Source organism: Salvelinus fontinalis, chromosome 6 (assembly GCF_029448725.1).
Source record: "Salvelinus fontinalis isolate EN_2023a chromosome 6, ASM2944872v1, whole genome shotgun sequence".
Lineage (NCBI taxonomy): Eukaryota > Metazoa > Chordata > Actinopteri > Salmoniformes > Salmonidae > Salvelinus > Salvelinus fontinalis.
The window spans coordinates 22523755-22545835 of NC_074670.1; the positions used below are offsets into that span (position 1 = coordinate 22523755).

A 22081-nucleotide genomic window follows, 5' to 3' on the forward strand; every position below is an offset into this window, starting at 1 on the left:
CTCCTCTCCTCCTCTACTCCCCATCTACTCCTCTCATCTCCTCCTCCACTCCCCATCTCCTCTACTCCTCTACTCCCTATCTCCTCCTCTCATCTCCTCCTATACTCCCCATCTCCTATACTCCTCTCCTCCTCTACTCCCCATCTCTTCCTCTCATCTGCACCTCTACTCCCCATCTCCTCTACTCCTCTCCTCCTCTCCTCCCTATCTGCTCATCTACTCTCCATCTACTCCTCTCCTCCTCTACTCTCCATCTCCTCTACTCCTCTCCTCCCCATCTCCTCCTCCTCTCCTCTACTCTCAATCTCCTATATTCCTCTCTCCTCTACTGCCCATCTCCTCCACTCATCTCCTCCTCTACTCCCCATCTCCTCTACTCCTCTCATCCTCTACTCCCGATCTCCTCCTCTCATTTACTCCTCTACTCCCCATCTCCTCCTCTCATCTGCTCCTCTACTCCCCATCTCCTCTACTCCTCTCCTCCTCTACTCCCCATCTCCTCTACTCCTCTACTCCCCATCTCCTCTACTCCCCATCTCCTCCTCTCATCTGCTCCTCTACTCCCCATCTCCTCTACTCCTCTCCTCCTCTACTCCCCCACTCCTCTCATCTACTCCTCTCCTCCCTATCTCCTCCTCCTCTACTCTCCATCTCCTCCTCTCATCTCCTCCTCTACTCCCCATCTCCTCCTCTCCTCCTCTTCTCCCCATCTCCTCCTCTTATCTCCTCCTCTACTCTCTATCTCCTCCTCTACTCCCCATCTCCTCTACTCCTCTTCTCCCTATCTCCTCTTCTCCTGTCCTCCTCTACTCCCAATCTCCTCCTCTACTCCCTATCTCCTCCTCTCATCTCCTCCTCTACTCCCCATCCCCTCCTCTACTCCCAATCTCCTCCTGTACTCCCTATCTCCTCCTCTCCTCTCCTCCTCTACTCCCCATCCCCTCCTCTACTCCCTATCTCCTCCTCTCATCTCCTCCTCTACTCCCCATCTCCTCCTCTCCTCATCATCTCCTTCTCTCCTTATCTGGCTTTTGCTAATGGAAGCTGGCCTCTCCACTGAGCAAACCTCTCCTCCTCCTCCTCCTCCTCCTCCTCCTCCTCCTCCTCCTCCTCCTCCTCCTCCTCCTCTCTCCTCCTCTCTCCTCCTCCCATGGGACTGATTGAGTGGGAGAACATTGGCTTGGGGATGTTGTTACTTTCCACCTTTTCTTTTCTGTTCTGTTCTGTTCCTTTACTTGTATTTTCCCAAATATGATATTGAGATCAATGTTTTAGTAACCTCGACTGAGCATGTGTATAAAAGAGGGGACAGGGGGGTCTTCCTTATTACCGTTCTGTATGGGCTCGATCAGGCTGACGTGTGAACGTCATCACCCTTAAGACCATGCATAACAACTCTGTCTTTTATTTTATTACTTTATGATCATGCTGATTATCTTGACAATGTAAAGTGACTGTGGGTGTCTTGAAAACCCACTGATTGTCAAACTGTCACCTCATGTTGTTGCTCTGATGATGTCACTAACTCTAGTCTGTTTATCAAGATACAGGTTCCACTTCAGCTCTCCTCCATCCCTCCATAGTCATTCCTTCAATTAAATGTCCCTCTCTCTCAACATTCACTTATAATTGAATTTAATTCCAGTCAATTAAACAACACCATGATCAGACAATGTATGTTTTTTTTATATGCACCGTGACGCAAGATCAGAGCCCTGAAATCGAATTACCCAGAGAAAAGATGTAGACTAGCTGCCAAAGCTATGTTATGTTGTGCAACCTTTCTCTACAGGAGAGGAGAGAATTCTACAAACAGTCTGCTCTCATTTCTCTCTCTCTCGCTCTTGCTCTCTCTTTTCTATTTCTCTTTCTCTCTTGCTCTCTCTCTCCCTGTCTCTCTCTCTCACTCTCTCTTCTTTCTTTCTCTCTCTCTCTCTCTCTCTCGCGCTTCTCTCTCTCTCTCTCTCTCTCGCTCTCTCTTCTCTCTCTCTTTCTCTCTCACTCTTTCTCTCTCTCTCGCTTCTCTCTCTCTCTGTCTTCTCTCTCTAGGTCTCTCTTCTCTCTCTCTTTCTCTCTCACTCTCTCTCTCGCGCTTCTCTCTCTCTCTCGCTTCTCTCTCTCTCTCTCTCTCTTCTCTCTCTCGCTCTTCTCTCTCTCTCGCTCTTCTCTCTCTCTCTCGCTCTTCTCTCTCTCTCTCGCTCTTCTCTCTCTCTCTCTCTCTCTCTCTCTCTCTCTCTCTCTCGCTCTCTCTCTCACATATAGAAACAGATGTTGAAACAAGATGAACATGATTACCAGTACAATGGAGCTCATTATTCCCCATTCCCAGACAGCAGGTTTTCTGACAGTTACAGTCTACTGCGTGGTAGCTGGCTTGTAGGCCTATGTGCCCTATACAGTTACAGTCTACTGCGTGGTAGCTGGCTTGTAGGCCTATGTGCCCTATGCAGTTACAGTCTACTGCGTGGTAGCTGGCTTGTAGGCCTATGTGCCCTATACAGTTACAATCTACTGCGTGGTAGCTGGCTTGTAGGCCTATGTGCCCTATACAGTTACAGTCTACTGTGTGGTAGCTGGCTTGTAGGCCTATGTGCCCTATACAGTTACAATCTACTGCGTGGTAGCTGGCTTGTAGGCCTATGTGCCCTATACAGTTACAGTCTACTGTGTGGTAGCTGGCTTGTAGGCCTATGTGCCCTATACAGTTACAGTCTACTGCGTGGTAGCTGGCTTGTAGGCCTATGTGCCCTATACAGTTACAGTCTACTGTGTGGTAGCTGGCTTGTAGGCCTATGTGCCCTATACAGTTACAGTCTACTGTGTGGTAGCTGGCTTGTAGGCCTATGTGCCCTATACAGTCACAGTCTACTGTGTGGTAGCTGGCTTGTAGGCCTATGTGCCCTATACAGTTACAGTCTACTGCGTGGTAGCTGGCTTGTAGGCCTATGTGCCCTATACAGTTCATGCCAGTGGATTATCTTCAGATCTGTACATCTAGCTGTACCCCCTGCAGAGTTGAGTTAGGCTTGATGTATGTTGTTGCCTGTAGGAGTACTGTGGTCTGTGTGTGTTGGTGTAAGACGTGTGAGTTGCTGTTCTCTGGCTGTTGGTCCTGGATCTAGCCCTGGCCTGCTCTGTGTTGATGTGGTAATTGGTTAATATGCAGCTGCTCCCCTCCTGTGGCCATGGTTTACAGTAAATAACCCAGAGACACAGAGAGGACACACACACACACACACAAACACACACACAAATACACACAGACACCCACGCTGGCACACACACTCACACACACACACACAAAGGACAGTCATTAGATATGAGTATTACCTTTAACACCAAGCAAGCAGCCATGTTGGGTTTGTATTACACTGCATGTGGTCAGACAGATAGACAGCGTCTCTTGTAAAGGCTGGAGATGTCAGGTGAACAGTCATACAGACAGACTAAACACGTAGTATGTGACGGTCTGCGTCACCTTTAGATGAGCTGTATTGACTCAATACATCCAGAGTCCAGACTGGCTGGACCCCTAGTCCCTACAGCTGGCCAGACAGGCTGGACCTGACCCCTAGTCCCTACAGCTGGCTAGACAGGCTGGACCTGACCCCTAGTCCCTACAGCTGGCTAGACAGGCTGGACCTGACCCCTAGTCCCTACAGCTGGCTAGACAGGCTGGACCTGACCCCTAGTCCCTACAGCTGGCCAGACAGGCTGGACCTGACCCCTAGTCCCTACAGCTGGCCAGACAGGCTGGACCTGACCCCTAGTCCCTACAGCTGGCCAGACAGGCTGGACCTGACCCCTAGTCCCTACAGCTGGCCAGACAGGCTGGACCTGACCCCTAGTCCCTACAGCTGGCTAGACAGGCTGGACCTGACCCCTAGTCCCTACAGCTGGCTAGACAGGCTGGACCTGACCCCTAGTCCCTACAGCTGGCCAGACAGGCTGGACCTGACCCCTAGTCCCTACAGCTGGCTAGACAGGCTGGACCTGACCCCTAGTCCCTACAGCTGGCCAGACAGGCTGGACCTGACCCCTAGTCCCTACAGCTGGCCAGACAGGCTGGACCTGACCCCTAGTCCCTACAGCTAGCTAGACAGGCTGGACCTGACCCCTAGTCCCTACAGCTGGCTAGACAGGCTGGACCTGACCCCTAGTCCCTACAGCTGGCTAGACAGGCTGGACCTGACCCCTAGTCCCTACAGCTGGCTAGACAGGCTGGACCTGACCCCTAGTCCCTACAGCTGGCCAGACAGGCTGGATCTGACCCCTAGTCCCTACAGCTGGCCAGACAGGCTGGACCTGACCCCTAGTCCCTACAGCTGGCTAGACAGGCTGGACCTGACCCCTAGTCCCTACAGCTGGCTAGACAGGCTGGACCTGAACCCTAGTCCCTACAGCTGGCCAGACAGGCTGGACCTGACCCCTAGTCCCTACAGGTGGCTAGACAGGCTGGACCTGACCCCTAGTCCCTACAGCTGGCTAGACAGGCTGGATCTGACCCCTAGTCCCTACAGCTGGCTAGACAGGCTGGACCTGACCCCTAGTCCCTACAGCTGGCCAGACAGGCTGGACCTGACCCCTAGTCCCTACAGCTGGCTAGACAGAATGGATCTGACCCCTAGTCCCTACAGCTGGCTAGACAGAATGGATCTGACCCCTAGTCCCTACAGCTGGCTAGACAGGCTGGACCTGACCCCTAGTCCCTACAGCTGGCTAGACAGGCTGGACCTGACCCCTAGTCCCTACAGCTGGCTAGACAGGCTGGACCTGACCCCTAGTCCCTACAGCTGGCTAGACAGGCTGGACCTGACCCCTAGTCCCTACAGCTGGCCAGACAGGCTGGACCTGACCCCTAGTCCCTACAGCTGGCTAGAGAGGCTGGACCTGACCCCTAGTCCCTACAGCTGGCTAGACAGGCTGGACCTGACCCCTAGTCCCTACAGCTGGCTAGACAGGCTGGACCTGACCCCTAGTCCCTACAGCTGGCTAGACAGGCTGGACCTGACGCCTAGTCCCTACAGCTGGCTAGACAGGCTGGATCTGACCCCTAGTCCCTACAGCTGGCTAGACAGGCTGGACCTGACCCCTAGTCCCTACAGCTGGCTAGACAGGCTGGATCTGACCCCTAGTCCCTACAGCTGGCTAGACAGGCTGGACCTGACCCCTAGTCCCTCAGCTGGCTAGACAGGCTGGACCTGACCCCTAGTCCCTACAGCTGGCTAGACAGGCTGGACCTGACCCCTAGTCCCTACAGCTGGCCAGACAGGCTGGACCTGACCCCTAGTCCGTACAGCTGGCCAGACAGGCTGGACCTGACCCCTAGTCCCTACAGCTGGCTAGACAGGCTGGACCTGACCCCTACTCCCTACAGCTGGCCAGACAGGCTGGACCTGACCCCTAGTCCCTACAGCTGGCCAGACAGACTGGAACTGACCCCTAGTCCCTACAGCTGGCCAGACAGACTGGACCTGACCCCTAGTCCCTCAGCTGGCTAGACAGGCTGGACCTGACCCCTAGTCCCTACAGCTGGCTAGACAGAATGGACCAGACCCCTAGTCCCTACAGCTGGCTAGACAGGCTGGATCTGACCCCTAGTCCCTACAGCTGGCTAGACAGGCTGGACCTGACCCCTAGTCCCTACAGCTGGCTAGACAGGCTGGACCTGACCCCTAGTCCCTACAGCTGGCTAGACAGGCTGGACCTGACCCCTAGTCCCTACAGCTGGCTAGACAGGCTGGACCTGACCCCTAGTCCCTACAGCTGGCTAGACAGGCTGGACCTGACCCCTAGTCCCTACAGCTGGCTAGACAGGCTGGACCTGACCCCTAGTCCCTACAGCTGGCTAGACAGGCTGGACCTGACCCCTAGTCCCTACAGCTGGCTAGACAGGCTGGACCTGACCCCTAGTCCCTACAGCTGGCTAGACAGGCTGGACCTGACCCCTAGTCCCTACAGCTGGTTAGACAGGCTGGACCTGACCCCTAGTCCCTACAGCTGGCTAGACAGGCTGGACCTGACCCCTAGTCCCTACAGCTGGCTAGACAGGCTGGACCTGACCCCTAGTCTCTACAGCTGGCCAGACAGGCTGGACCTGACCCCTAGTCTCTACAGCTGGCTAGGCAGGCTGGACCTGACCCCTAGTCCCTCAGCTGGCCAGACAGGCTGGACCTGACCCCTAGTCCCTCAGCTGGCTAGACAGGCTGGACCTGACCCCTAGTCCCTCAGCTGGCTAGACAGGCTGGACCTGACCCCTAGTCCCTACAGCTGGCTAGACAGGCTGGACCTGACCCCTAGTCCCTACAGCTGGCTAGACAGGCTGGACCTGACCCCTAGTCCCTACAGCTGGCTAGTCAGGCTGGACCTGACCCCTAGTCCCTACAGCTGGCTAGACAGGCTGGACCTGACCCCTAGTCCCTACAGCTGGCTAGACAGGCTGGACCTGACCCCTAGTCCCTACAGCTGGCTAGACAGGCTGGACCTGACCCCTAGTCCCTACAGCTGGCTAGCCAGGCTGGACCTGACCCCTAGTCCCTACAGCTGGCTAGACAGGCTGGACCTGACCCCTACTCCCTACAGCTGTCCAGACAGGCTGGACCTGACCCCTAGTCCCTACAGCTGGCCAGACAGACTGGACCTGACCCCTAGTCCCTACAGCTGGCCAGACAGACTGGACCTGACCCCTAGTCCCTACAGCTGGCTAGACAGACTGGACCTGACCCCTAGTCCCTCAGCTGGCTAGACAGGCTGGACCTGACCCCTAGTCCCTACAGCTGGCTAGACAGGCTGGACCAGACCCCTAGTCCCTACAGCTGGCTAGACAGGCTGGATCTGACCCCTAGTCCCTACAGCTGGCTAGACAGGCTGGACCTGACCCCTAGTCCCTACAGCTGGCTAGACAGGCTGGACCTGACCCCTAGTCCCTACAGCTGGCTAGACAGGCTGGACCTGACCCCCAGTCCCTACAGCTGGCTAGACAGGCTGGACCTGACCCCTAGTCCCTACAGCTGGCTAGACAGGCTGGACCTGACCCCTAGTCCCTACAGCTGGCCAGACAGGCTGGACCTGACCCCTAGTCCCTACAGCTGGCTAGACAGGCTGGACCTGACCCCTAGTCCCTACAGCTGGCTAGACAGGCTGGACCTGACCCCTAGTCCCTACAGCTGGCTAGACAGGCTGGACCTGACCCCTAGTCCCTACAGCTGGCTAGACAGGCTGGATCTGACCCCTAGTCCCTACAGCTGGCTAGACAGGCTGGACCTGACCCCTAGTCCCTCAGCTGGCTAGACAGGCTGGACCTGACCCCTAGTCCCTACAGCTGGCTAGACAGGCTGGACCTGACCCCTAGTCCCTACAGCTGGCCAGACAGGCTGGACCTGACCCCTAGTCCCTACAGCTTGCTAGACAGGCTGGACCTGACCCCTAGTCCCTACAGCTGCCTAGACAGGCTGGACCTGACCCCTACTCCCTACAGCTGGCCAGACAGGCTGGACCTGACCCCTAGTCCCTACAGCTGGCCAGACAGACTGGACCTGACCCCTAGTCCCTACAGCTGGCTAGACAGGCTGGACCTGACCCCTAGTCCCTACAGCTGGCCAGACAGACTGGACCTGACCCCTAGTCCCTACAGCTGGCTAGACAGACTGGACCTGACCCCTAGTCCCTCAGCTGGCTAGACAGGCTGGACCTGACCCCTAGTCCCTACAGCTGGCTAGACAGGCTGGACCTGACCCCTAGTCCCTACAGCTGGCTAGACAGGCTGGACCTGACCCCTAGTCCCTACAGCTGGCTAGACAGGCTGGACCTGACCCCCAGTCTCTACAGCTGGCCAGACAGGCTGGACCTGACCCCTAGTCTCTACAGCTGGCTAGACAGGCTGGACCTGACCCCTAGTCCCTCAGCTGGCAAGACAGGCTGGACCTGACCCCTAGACCCTCAGCTGGCTAGACAGGCTGGACCAGACCCCTAGTCCCTCAGGTGGCTAGACAGGCTGGACCTGACCCCTAGTCCCTACAGCTGGCTAGACAGGCTGGACCTGACCCCTAGTCCCTACAGCTGGCTAGACAGGCTGGACCTGACCCCTAGTCCCTACAGCTGGCTAGACAGGCTGGACCTGACCCCTAGTCCCTACAGCTGGCTAGACAGGCTGGACCTGACCCCTAGTCCCTACAGCTGGCTAGACAGGCTGGACCTGACCCCTAGTCCCTACAGCTGGCTAGACAGGCTGGACCTGACCCCTAGTCCCTACAGCTAGCTAGACAAGCTGGACCTGACCCCTAGTCCCTACAGCTGGCTAGACAGGCTGGACCTGACCCCTAGTCCCTACAGCTGGCCAGACAGGCTGGACCTGACCCCTAGTCTCTACAGCTGGCTAGACAGGCTGGACCTGACCCCTAGTCCCTACAGCTGGCTAGACAGGCTGGACCTGACCCCTAGTCCCTACAGCTGGCTAGACAAGCTGGACCTGACCCCTAGTCCCTACAGCTGGCCAGACAGGCTGGACCTGACCCCTAGTCCCTACAGCTGGCTAGACAGATTGGACCTGACCCCTAGTCCCTACAGCTGGCCAGACAGGCTGGACCTGACCCCTAGTCCCTACAGCTGGCCAGACAGGCTGGACCTGACCCCTAGTCCCTACAGCTGGCTAGACAGGCTGGACCTGACCCCTAGTCCCTACAGCTGGCTAGACAGGCTGGACCTGACCCCTAGTCCCTACAGCTGGCTAGACAGGCTGGACCTGACCCCTAGTCCCTACAGCTGGCTAGACAGGCTGGACCTGACCCCTAGTCCCTACAGCTGGCTAGACAGGCTGGACCTGACCCCTAGTCCCTACAGCTGGCCAGACAGACTGGACCTGACCCCTAGTCCCTACAGCTGGCTAGACAGGCTGGACCTGACCCCTAGTCCCTCAGCTGGCAAGACAGGCTGGACCTGACCCCTAGACCCTCAGCTGGCTAGACAGGCTGGACCAGACCCCTAGTCCCTCAGCTGGCTAGACAGGCTGGACCTGACCCCTAGTCCCTACAGCTGGCTAGACAGGCTGGACCTGACCCCTAGTCCCTACAGCTGGCTAGACAGGCTGGACCTGACCCCTAGTCCCTACAGCTGGCTAGACAGGCTGGACCTGACCCCTAGTCCCTACAGCTGGCTAGACAGGCTGGACCTGACCCCTAGTCCCTACAGCTGGCTAGACAGGCTGGACCTGACCCCTAGTCCCTACAGCTGGCTAGACAGGCTGGACCTGACCCCTAGTCCCTACAGCTAGCTAGACAAGCTGGACCTGACCCCTAGTCCCTACAGCTGGCTAGACAGGCTGGACCTGACCCCTAGTCCCTACAGCTGGCCAGACAGGCTGGACCTGACCCCTAGTCTCTACAGCTGGCTAGACAGGCTGGACCTGACCCCTAGTCCCTACAGCTGGCTAGACAGGCTGGACCTGACCCCTAGTCCCTACAGCTGGCTAGACAAGCTGGACCTGACCCCTAGTCCCTACAGCTGGCCAGACAGGCTGGACCTGACCCCTAGTCCCTACAGCTGGCTAGACAGATTGGACCTGACCCCTAGTCCCTACAGCTGGCCAGACAGGCTGGACCTGACCCCTAGTCCCTACAGCTGGCCAGACAGGCTGGACCTGACCCCTAGTCCCTACAGCTGGCTAGACAGGCTGGACCTGACCCCTAGTCCCTACAGCTGGCTAGACAGGCTGGACCTGACCCCTAGTCCCTACAGCTGGCTAGACAGGCTGGACCTGACCCCTAGTCCCTACAGCTGGCTAGACAGGCTGGACCTGACCCCTAGTCCCTACAGCTGGCTAGACAGGCTGGACCTGACCCCTAGTCCCTACAGCTGGCCAGACAGACTGGACCTGACCCCTAGTCCCTACAGCTGGCTAGACAGGCTGGACCTGACCCCTAGTCCCTACAGCTGGCTAGACAGGCTGGACCTGACCCCTAGTCCCTACAGCTGGCTAGACAGGCTGGACCTGACCCCTAGTCCCTACAGCTGGCTAGACAGGCTGGACCTGACCCCTAGTCCCTACAGCTGGCTAGACAGGCTGGACCTGACCCCTAGTCCCTACAGCTGGCTAGACAGGCTGGACCTGACCCCTAGTCCCTACAGCTAGCTAGACAAGCTGGACCTGACCCCTAGTCCCTACAGCTGGCTAGACAGGCTGGACCTGACCCCTAGTCCCTACAGCTGGCCAGACAGGCTGGACCTGACCCCTAGTCTCTACAGCTGGCTAGACAGGCTGGACCTGACCCCTAGTCCCTACAGCTGGCTAGACAGGCTGGACCTGACCCCTAGTCCCTACAGCTGGCTAGACAAGCTGGACCTGACCCCTAGTCCCTACAGCTGGCCAGACAGGCTGGACCTGACCCCTAGTCCCTACAGCTGGCTAGACAGATTGGACCTGACCCCTAGTCCCTACAGCTGGCCAGACAGGCTGGACCTGACCCCTAGTCCCTACAGCTGGCCAGACAGGCTGGACCTGACCCCTAGTCCCTACAGCTGGCTAGACAGGCTGGACCTGACCCCTAGTCCCTACAGCTGGCTAGACAGGCTGGAACTGACCCCTAGTCCCTACAGCTGGCTAAACAGGCTGGACCTGACCCCTAGTCCCTACAGCTGGCCAGACAGGCTGGACCTGACCCCTAGTCCCTACAGCTGGCTAGACAGGCTGGACCTGACCCCTAGTCCCTACAGCTGGCTAGACAGGCTGGACCTGACCCCTAGTCCCTACAGCTGGCTAGACAGGCTGGATCTGACCCCTAGTCCCTACAGCTGGCTAGACATGCTGGACCTGACCCCTAGTCCCTACAGCTGGCTAGACAGGCTGGACCTGACCCCTAGTCCCTACAGCTGGCTAGACAGGCTGGACCTGACCCCTAGTCTCTATAGCTGGCTAGACAGGCTGGACCTGACCCCTAGTCCCTACAGCTGGCTAGACAGGCTGGACCTGACCCCTAGTCCCTACAGCTGGCTAGACAGGCTGGACCTGACCCCTAGTCCCTACAGCTGGCTAGACAGGCTGGACCTGACCCCTAGTCCCTACAGCTGGCTAGACAGGCTGGACCTGACCCCTAGTCCCTACAGCTGGCTAGACAGGCTGGACCTGACCCCTAGTCCCTACAGCTGGCCAGACAGGCTGGACCTGACCCCTAGTCCCTACAGCTGGCTAGACAGGCTGGACCTGACCCCTAGTCCCTACAGCTGGCCAGACAGGCTGGACCTGACCCCTAGTCCCTACAGCTGGCCAGACAGGCTGGACCTGACCCCTAGTCCCTACAGCTGGCCAGACAGGCTGGACCTGACCCCTAGTCCTTACAGCTGGCTAGACAGGCTGGACCTGACCCCTAGTCCCTACAGCTGGCCAGACAGGCTGGACCTGACCCCTAGTCCCTACAGCTGGCTAGACAGGCTGGACCTGACCCCTAGTCCCTACAGCTGGCTAGACAGGCTGGACCTGACCCCTAGTCCCTACAGCTGGCTAGACAGGCTGGACCTGACCCCTAGTCCTTACAGCTGGCTAGACAGGCTGGACCAGACCCCTAGTCCCTACAGCTGGCTAGACAGTTTGGATCTGACCCCTAGTCCCTACAGCTGGCTAGACAGGCTGGACCTGACCCCTAGTCCCTACAGCTGGCTAGACAGGCTGGACCTGACCCCTAGTCCCTACAGCTGGCTAGACAGGCTGGACCTGACCCCTAGTCCCTACAGCTGGCTAGACAGGCTGGACCTGACCCCTAGTCCCTACAGCTGGCTAGACAGGCTGGACCTGACCCCTAGTCCCTACAGCTGGCTAGACAGGCTGGACCTGACCCCTAGTCCCTACAGCTGGCTAGACAGGCTGGACCTGACCCCTAGTCCCTACAGCTGGCCAGACAGGCTGGACCTGACCCCTAGTCCCTACAGCTGGCTAGACAGGCTGGACCTGACCCCTAGTCCCTACAGCTGGCCAGACAGGCTGGACCTGACCCCTAGTCCCTACAGCTGGCTAGACAGGCTGGACCTGACCCCTAGTCCCTACAGCTGGCTAGACAGGCTGGACCTGACCCCTAGTCCCTACAGCTGGCCAGACAGGCTGGACCTGACCCCTAGTCCCTACAGCTGGCTAGACAGGCTGGACCTGACCCCTAGTCCCTACAGCTGGCCAGACAGGCTGGACCTGACCCCTAGTCCCTACAGCTGGCTAGACAGGCTGGACCTGACCCCTAGTCCCTACAGCTGGCCAGACAGGCTGGACCTGACCCCTAGTCCCTACAGCTCGCTAGACAGGCTGGACCTGACCCCTAGTCCCTACAGCTGGCCAGACAGGCTGGACCTGACCCCTAGTCCCTACAGCTGGCCAGACAGGCTGGACCTGACCCCTAGTCCCTCAGCTGGCTAGACAGGCTGGACCTGACCCCTAGTCCCTACAGCTGGCTAGACAGGCTGGACCTGACCCCTAGTCCCTACAGCTGGCTAGACAGGCTGGACCTGACCCCTAGTCCCTACAGCTAGCTAGACAAGCTGGACCTGACCCCTAGTCCCTACAGCTGGCTAGACAGGCTGGACCTGACCCCTAGTCCCTACAGCTGGCCAGACAGGCTGGACCTGACCCCTAGTCTCTACAGCTGGCTAGACAGGCTGGACCTGACCCCTAGTCCCTACAGCTGGCTAGACAGGCTGGACCTGACCCCTAGTCCCTACAGCTGGCTAGACAAGCTGGACCTGACCCCTAGTCCCTACAGCTGGCCAGACAGGCTGGACCTGACCCCTAGTCCCTACAGCTGGCTAGACAGATTGGACCTGACCCCTAGTCCCTACAGCTGGCCAGACAGGCTGGACCTGACCCCTAGTCCCTACAGCTGGCCAGACAGGCTGGACCTGACCCCTAGTCCCTACAGCTGGCTAGACAGGCTGGACCTGACCCCTAGTCCCTACAGCTGGCTAGACAGGCTGGAACTGACCCCTAGTCCCTACAGCTGGCTAAACAGGCTGGACCTGACCCCTAGTCCCTACAGCTGGCCAGACAGGCTGGACCTGACCCCTAGTCCCTACAGCTGGCTAGACAGGCTGGACCTGACCCCTAGTCCCTACAGCTGGCTAGACAGGCTGGACCTGACCCCTAGTCCCTACAGCTGGCTAGACAGGCTGGATCTGACCCCTAGTCCCTACAGCTGGCTAGACAGGCTGGACCTGACCCCTAGTCCCTACAGCTGGCTAGACAGGCTGGACCTGACCCCTAGTCCCTACAGCTGGCTAGACAGGCTGGACCTGACCCCTAGTCTCTATAGCTGGCTAGACAGGCTGGACCTGACCCCTAGTCCCTACAGCTGGCTAGACAGGCTGGACCTGACCCCTAGTCCCTACAGCTGGCTAGACAGGCTGGACCTGACCCCTAGTCCCTACAGCTGGCTAGACAGGCTGGACCTGACCCCTAGTCCCTACAGCTGGCTAGACAGGCTGGACCTGACCCCTAGTCCCTACAGCTGGCTAGACAGGCTGGACCTGACCCCTAGTCCCTACAGCTGGCCAGACAGGCTGGACCTGACCCCTAGTCCCTACAGCTGGCTAGACAGGCTGGACCTGACCCCTAGTCCCTACAGCTGGCCAGACAGGCTGGACCTGACCCCTAGTCCCTACAGCTGGCCAGACAGGCTGGACCTGACCCCTAGTCCCTACAGCTGGCCAGACAGGCTGGACCTGACCCCTAGTCCTTACAGCTGGCTAGACAGGCTGGACCTGACCCCTAGTCCCTACAGCTGGCCAGACAGGCTGGACCTGACCCCTAGTCCCTACAGCTGGCTAGACAGGCTGGACCTGACCCCTAGTCCCTACAGCTGGCTAGACAGGCTGGACCTGACCCCTAGTCCCTACAGCTGGCTAGACAGGCTGGACCTGACCCCTAGTCCCTACAGCTGGCTAGACAGGCTGGACCAGACCCCTAGTCCCTACAGCTGGCTAGACAGTTTGGATCTGACCCCTAGTCCCTACAGCTGGCTAGACAGGCTGGACCTGACCCCTAGTCCCTACAGCTGGCTAGACAGGCTGGACCTGACCCCTAGTCCCTACAGCTGGCTAGACAGGCTGGACCTGACCCCTAGTCCCTACAGCTGGCTAGACAGGCTGGACCTGACCCCTAGTCCCTACAGCTGGCTAGACAGGCTGGACCTGACCCCTAGTCCCTACAGCTGGCTAGACAGGCTGGACCTGACCCCTAGTCCCTACAGCTGGCTAGACAGGCTGGACCTGACCCCTAGTCCCTACAGCTGGCCAGACAGGCTGGACCTGACCCCTAGTCCCTACAGCTGGCTAGACAGGCTGGACCTGACCCCTAGTCCCTACAGCTGGACAGACAGGCTGGACCTGACCCCTAGTCCCTACAGCTGGCTAGACAGGCTGGACCTGACCCCTAGTCCCTACAGCTGGCTAGACAGGCTGGACCTGACCCCTAGTCCCTACAGCTGGCCAGACAGGCTGGACCTGACCCCTAGTCCCTACAGCTGGCTAGACAGGCTGGACCTGACCCCTAGTCCCTACAGCTGGCCAGACAGGCTGGACCTGACCCCTAGTCCCTACAGCTGGCTAGACAGGCTGGACCTGACCCCTAGTCCCTACAGCTGGCCAGACAGGCTGGACCTGACCCCTAGTCCCTACAGCTCGCTAGACAGGCTGGACCTGACCCCTAGTCCCTACAGCTGGCCAGACAGGCTGGACCTGACCCCTAGTCCCTACAGCTGGCCAGACAGGCTGGACCTGACCCCTAGTCCCTCAGCTGGCTAGACAGGCTGGACCTGACCCCTAGTCCCTACAGCTGGCTAGACAGGCTGGACCTGACCCCTAGTCCCTACAGCTGGCCAGACAGGCTGGACCTGACCCCTAGTCCCTACAGCTGGCCAGACAGGCTGGACCTGACCCCTAGTCCCTACAGCTGGCCAGACAGGCTGGACCTGACCCCTAGTCCCTACAGCTGGCCAGACAGGCTGGACCTGACCCCTAGTCCCTACAGCTGGCCAGACAGGCTGGACCTGACCCCTAGTCCCTACAGCTGGCCAGACAGGCTGGACCTGACCCCTAGTCCCTACAGCGGGCCAGACAGGCTGGACCTGACCCTTACAGTCCCACTGTGTCACTGTGCTCCATTCTGCCCTATAGGCCTAGTTGGCAGACATACCATGCTAGCAACACCTCCCTACTCTGTGTGCCCTATAGTGAGCACTGGGCAGACACAGAGACGGTCACAGCTGCCCTTCTCCCATTCATAGTCTGCCCCTTCTACTAGTCTGCTGTGCCAGAGCAGCAGGGTGTCAGCATGGTGTCTAAATGGAGGGAGGGAAGGGGTGGGAAGCGAAGGAGAGATGGTTAACCCCCTCAGTTAATCAGAGGAGGATTGCTTTCCCAATTTGAATGAATCTGTTGAGGCTTATGCTGAGTTGTGTGGTAGGTCAGCTTTGACTTTCTCACCTCTCCTCTTATCTCCTCTTATCTCCTCTAGTCCCTCCTGGAAGTGGGACTCTCCTCTCCTCCTCTCCAATACCCTCCCAACAGAAAGCGATTAGCATTTAGTACAGCCAATATCTACACACACACACACACACACACTGGTGTCTGTTTGTACGCACACACACCAGGATGTCATATATTATGAAGAGGCATTTTTCAGGAAATTATTCTGAAAATACCTGGACGCACACACACACACACACACACACACACACACACACACACACACACACACACACACACACACACACACACACACACACACACACATTGCTATCGGAAGTGGGATTGCGCCCATGAGAGACTTGGTATTGAGAAGTGCTGGACACGCTCTCCCGAAGGAAAGGGGGTAATGTAGCAAGCTTAACCCAACACCCAACAACCTCATCAAGAGGTTTGGACCTCTTGGTCTAATGGTTAAGGTGTTGGCTTTACATTCGCTAAACCCGGGTCCGAGTCCCAGATGGGGCTACCCCCCGAATTTTCGACAATATTGTCTTCAGATCTGTAGAGGTAACTGTACCCCCTGTAGAGTTGAGTTGGGCTAGAGATTGATTGTTGCCTGTAGGAGTGCAGGGTCTACAGGGGTGTGTGTTGTGACTGAGTATTTCCAGATTCATTTCCTGGAAAGTGCATCCTCATAATTCATCAGTCATCCTGGTGTGTCCATAGCTGGGGTTCCATCCAATTGGAGACAGATTTTCGTGTGAATATTCTAAAATCTGCATAAAAACAATATGTGCATTTTCCCACCAGAGGTGTTTCCACCAATCTGCCTTTTTGTGGACAAAAGGCTGCGTGATGACGATGTGCTCAAAAATGACTTCTGCACTTAAGTTCCCATGTACCAGTTAAAAGACATAAGTTACATGGGTTTCAATCACAATTTCAACTCTACAGATGGTTTTGTCACACACACATACACAATCTAGTTTTGCTTCAGGCTTTCTGTCCAGACAAGACTTGGCTGATAAAGTGGACAGGGAGGTTATATGATTAGATATGGATAAGAACGAGATCATTTTATTTAATAATTGGCAGCCAAGCACTGATCATTATGTCAACAGCATTCAAATAATAGCCTACCCTCCATATTTAGCCTATTGGAAATGTGCATGATTACCGTGCACTTAACCACCATGTGAAGTTCATCATTACTTATTTCATCTGCTTATAAACTTGAAATGCTTTTTCACGTTGTGATGGTGGGCGCATATCATGCCAACATTCCGAGTTTATTTTGATATGACGATTATTATTTCAGTGTTTGTGCATAAAGGCGTCTCCAATGCCATTTCTCACCTCATTAATTTTACCGACACAAGATCCCACCTTGTGGAACAAACAAATGGTCTGTCGAAATGGAAATACACACACACACACACACACACACACACACACACACACACACACACACACACACACACACACACACACACACACACACACACACACACACACACTCACTCACTCACTCACTCACTCACTCACTCACTCACTCACTCACTCACTCACTCACTCACTCACCCACTCACTCACATACATACATACATACACAATCACTCACATACATACATATACACACACACATAAACACTCACTCACATACATAAACACATACACACACACACACACGCACATACACATACACATACAAAAACACACACACACACACACACACACACACACACATACACACACACACACACACACACACACACACACACACACACACACACACACACACACACACACTCACTCACTCATGCATACACACTCACACACACACACTCACCCATACACACTCTCACACATACACACAAACACACACGCACTCTCAAAAACACACTCACACATACACACACACACACACACTCACACACACACACACACACACACACTCACTCTCACACACACACACACACACACACACACACACACACACACACACGCATACACACACACACACACACACACTCATACACACACACACTCCCTCCCTCTGTGCCCACCCGTGGTGGTTGCCATAAGCCCAGCTGCTATTCCTGTCAATGATAGATACTTCCTATACTATCCCTATCAGTCCTACACTAACCACACGTTATCATAGCACATCATCGATACCAACATTAACCCTGTCTGTCAGTCTGTTTGGCTGTCTAGTTGTGTTAACTGTTTAGTGCAGAGCTACCAAACACCATCATTAATCATCTCAGTTTAAAGGGCGACTCTTCAATCTGCTGCATCATAGTGATAATGTTAAGACAAGCTTTGTAATCAGTGTTAAATATCACCTAATTTTAATTAATCTTTGTTGTTAATATCGCAGGGAGATTATTGAGTGTGACTCATAGAATGTAATTGCAGGAGAATGTAATAGGGAGAATTCAGTTTGTAATGTCAGAGAGAGAATGTTGTGGTGGCTGGGCGGAGGGGTTTGGGTGTGTGATGCTGTGGTATGGTAACAGTATAGGTACTTAATGATTTCCCTTTACAGAAGTAGATTTCTGATATTCACCACTTTGTCTTCCTTTCCTCCTCCCTTCTCCCTCCATGCAGGCTTCATGTGCCCTGTCTGCTCCAAGTTTGTCTCCACGGATGAGATCGATCTACACATCGTCATGTGCTTGACCAAACCCAGAGTGACGTATAACGGTAAGACTGCTTACCCTACCCCCAGACTGTTCTCCTTTGCTGAACTGGTGCTTGTGAAGGGGAAGGGGAAGGGGTTAGTGTGTGTGTGTGTGTGTGTGTGGCCAGACAAGATGTTGCTGTGGCTGTCTGTGAGTTAATTGACAAGCAAATGTATTGCAACATGGTTGCTGTCAGACAGTGTCTGAATGAGCTGCCTGATGTTTGGCAGTTGGAACGACTCCCCTCCTCCTCCCCCTCAATGACTAATGTGACTGGCGTCACGGCAGGTGTTAGCTCTGTGTCTGTGTAATCATAATGCAAGACAAAGTGTTTTTTTCTGGCAGATCTCTTACAGAGGGACGGTCACTGTCGCTGGACTTCCTGATCTGTCCAATACTGTCTGCCTAAATTGATCAAAATAACTCTCTCCTCTCTCTGCAGTTCAATTCAAACACAAACTCTCTCTCTCTCTCTTTCACTTTAATTTGCCTCCCATTGTGTTGGCGCTTTAATGCCTTAATCAGCCTTTGCACGTTTCCAGTCATTGCCAGTCTATATAAACATACAGTGGAATTACTATGGTGCCAACGCATCATAACAGGCTGGGTAGGGGCTCAGTGGAAGAACAAGTCATATTACTATGGTTATGAGTGATCTACTCCATAAATAATTGTAATCTAAGGTTCCTAATCAATTGCATCTCCCCCTGGTTTCTTATTCTCTTTCTGACGACTGGCCCAATTGATTTATGGGCCATATCTTCATAAACAAACTGAACAGGTCGCAAGTCTTAAGTGGACAGTGTTTATGTGAATGACAGTGAAAACATGTCATGTATTTGATACTGTAATCTCTGCAGGGGAGATTTAAACTAGGATACAGCAGTGAGAGGGGAAAGTTGGAGCCCCCTAGCTTACTTTTAGCCCTGTTTACATTCCTGGTTGAGAAGAAGCAGAGTTCAACACACACACACACACACACACTCAGAGCTCAGCCTTCCATATTATATTAAGAAAGGCCCAGTGGCATTTGTTTTATTAAGAACTATCTTATCAGTCTTAAAGGGCTGGCTAATTTCCTCTTGCTTCCTCAAGCTCACTGTGTGTTTCTGGAGCACAGAGTAGCACACACCACACACACACACCACACACACACACCACACACACACACCACACACACACACACACACACACACACACACACACACACACACACACACACACACACCACACATACACACACACACACACCACACATACACACACACACACACACACCACACACACACACCACACACACACACACACACCACACATACACACACACCACACATACACACACACCACACACACACACCACACACACACACACCACACATACACACACACACATACACATACACACACACACACACACACACACACACACACACACACACACACACGCACACACACACACACACACACACACACACACACACACACACACACACACACACACACGCACACACACACACAAACACACACACACACACACACCACACACACACACCACACACACAACACACACCCCACACCCCACACAAACACACACTCACACTCAGGGCTGAGGAGCCATTTCTGCAGAGCCTCCCCCACTTGTATCTCCCTGCCTCTCTTTTCCACTCCAACTTTATGTGGAAATACCTCCTACGATGGGCCCAGGCTCTGGAAGTCATTGCCTAACGCCCTAATGAGGAGTTGGTAGTGGCCCCTTCTAAGCGCTAAGTCAGCATGTAGGATTCAGTTAGTCAGAAAACAAATGACTGCATGTTGTTTGCATCCCAAATGGCACCTCATTCACTATATAGTGCACTACTTTTGACTAGAGCCCTATCTGCCCTGGGCAAAAGTAGTGCACTATGTAGGGAATAGAGGGCCATTTGGGATGAAGTTTACTGATAGGATTAATAATAATCACACAAATGTATTGTAAGCTCTTGTATACTCCATGACTTCCTCAACATCAACAACATAGCCCAGTGTGCATTCAACACTGAGACATAGCGACTTCTGATGCAATAATATGTGTCTGTTTCTCTTCTCTGAGCAGTCCTCTCACATGCCTCTGGCAGCTCATATGGCCAATATTAGTTTTTTCAGCAGAGGTCAAATTCTGGACACTTCTATAACTGTTATATTATTGGATCATGGAGCTTCAGTCCACAGTGACTTGCTGTTAAAGCCTAGTCAAACAGGCATTCATCTTGGCTCAGGAGTGGGTAAGGGTGGCAGCCGCAGTTTCTCTGTGTCTGCTTGTTTTTAGTGTGACTGTGATGTAACAGCATTGGGCTGATGATGGCTGAAGGTCAGTAGACCTGGTTTCTTATACATCAACAAGACTGAGGGAAAGTCATCCATCATCAAACACAGCGGGGGGGTGAATTAAGGGGTGGTAGCCCGTTTTGTGTGTGTGCTTCACTCCTGATATTGTGGTTGTGTTTATGTGCTGTCTGTGACACAATCTCTCCCCTGCCTGCCTACATCACAAGAGACCAAGTATGAGTCAAGCCCCAGACAGATGTATCAGTCATGCTGTTTTAAGATAATCCCCAGGTTTGAAACAGCCCAACAACGTTTTTTAAAAACCTGCTAGGCATCGGAGATGTATCACATTCTCCAGTAATGGAAGCCATTTTACTGGGTTAATAGACCTTAGAGAAGACTGGCTGGGGTATGAGTGGTGAGTCATGACTTTCACTCTCTTTACTCCCCCCTCCCATCCTTCTCTGAATAGGTTGCTCCCCCTGTCCTGGCACCCCTGTAGACAGCCTCTTTTCAGCCAGTCATTCTCTTCCTGAGCACTGTGTCCTATGCTGTCCTCCAGGCTTTCTGCACTCTCCACTCCCCTCTAGCTAATCTCTGTTTTAGGAGAGAGAGGGATAGAGGGGGAGTGGGGTAGAGAGAAAATGAAAATTGAGAGAGACAGAGACAGAAGGAGGGTGAGAGAGATATACACTTTACTCTAGTCTTAGTAAAGAGTGTGTATGTTTATGTGTCTAGAGAGAGAGAGAGAGAGAGAGAGAGAGAGAGAGAGAGAGAGAGAGAGAGAGAGAGAGAGAGAGAGAGAGAGAGAGAGAGAGCTCATCAGTCATGTGGGGAGGAGTGTAATGGAGGTGGACAGGAGAGATTATCACTGAGCCCTCCCCTCCCTCTTCTCCTCTCCTCCCTACTCTCCTCTCTCAGCACCACTGACAGCCAGCTCTGTGGTTCTACCTCTCCTCTCCTCCTTTCTTCTCTCCTCTCCTCTCTCAGCACCTCTGACAGCCAGCTCTGTGTTTCTACCTTTTCTATTCCTCTGCAGTACGGGACAGGAGAGAGAAAGAGAGGGAGAGAGAGGAAGCTTCTTTTTCACACCTGGCTCTACTCCCCAAGCGAATCCCATTACCTCTCTCTCTCTCTCTCTCGCTCTCTCTCTCTCCCTCCCTACCTCTCTCTCTCTCTCTCGCTCTCTCTCTCTAACTCCTTCTCTCTCTCTCTCTCTCCCTCCCTCTCTCTGTCTCTCTCTCTCTCTCTCCCTCTCTCTCCTTCTCTCTGTCTGTCTCTCTCTCTCTCTCTTGCACTCTCTCTCTCCCTCCCTCTCTCTCTCTCTCTCTCCCTCCCTCTCTCTCTCTCTCTCTCTCCTTATCTCTCTCCCTCTCTGTACACTCTCTCTCTCTTACCCTTAGGTTCATACATACACAATGTGATGCTGTTCATACTGTATGCCCCCCACTGTACTGCAGACCGAGGAGGACCTAGCTGCATTCTGTTTGCACACACACACACGCACACGCACACGCACACGCACACGCACACGCACACGCACACATACACACACTTAGTGGGAGAGACGTGCTAGGGGAGGGGTATGCTCAGAGCTGCAGGGCTGCAGCAGGACATCCTATGGACCACTCTACATCCCTGTCACATGACACCAT

At 54.8% G+C, this 22081-nt stretch overlaps 1 protein-coding gene across 1 annotated transcript in view; it reads left to right on the forward strand.

Moving 5' to 3' along the window:
* The window catches only part of LOC129857342 (E3 ubiquitin-protein ligase znrf2-like), an 83904-nt gene that overhangs the window by 41803 nt on the left and 20020 nt on the right, over positions 1–22081 (forward strand). Inside the window, exon 2 of the mRNA XM_055925491.1 lies at positions 18049–18144. Coding sequence (XP_055781466.1) covers positions 18049–18144 — 96 coding nt within the window. The remainder of the gene's footprint in view (positions 1–18048; positions 18145–22081) is intronic.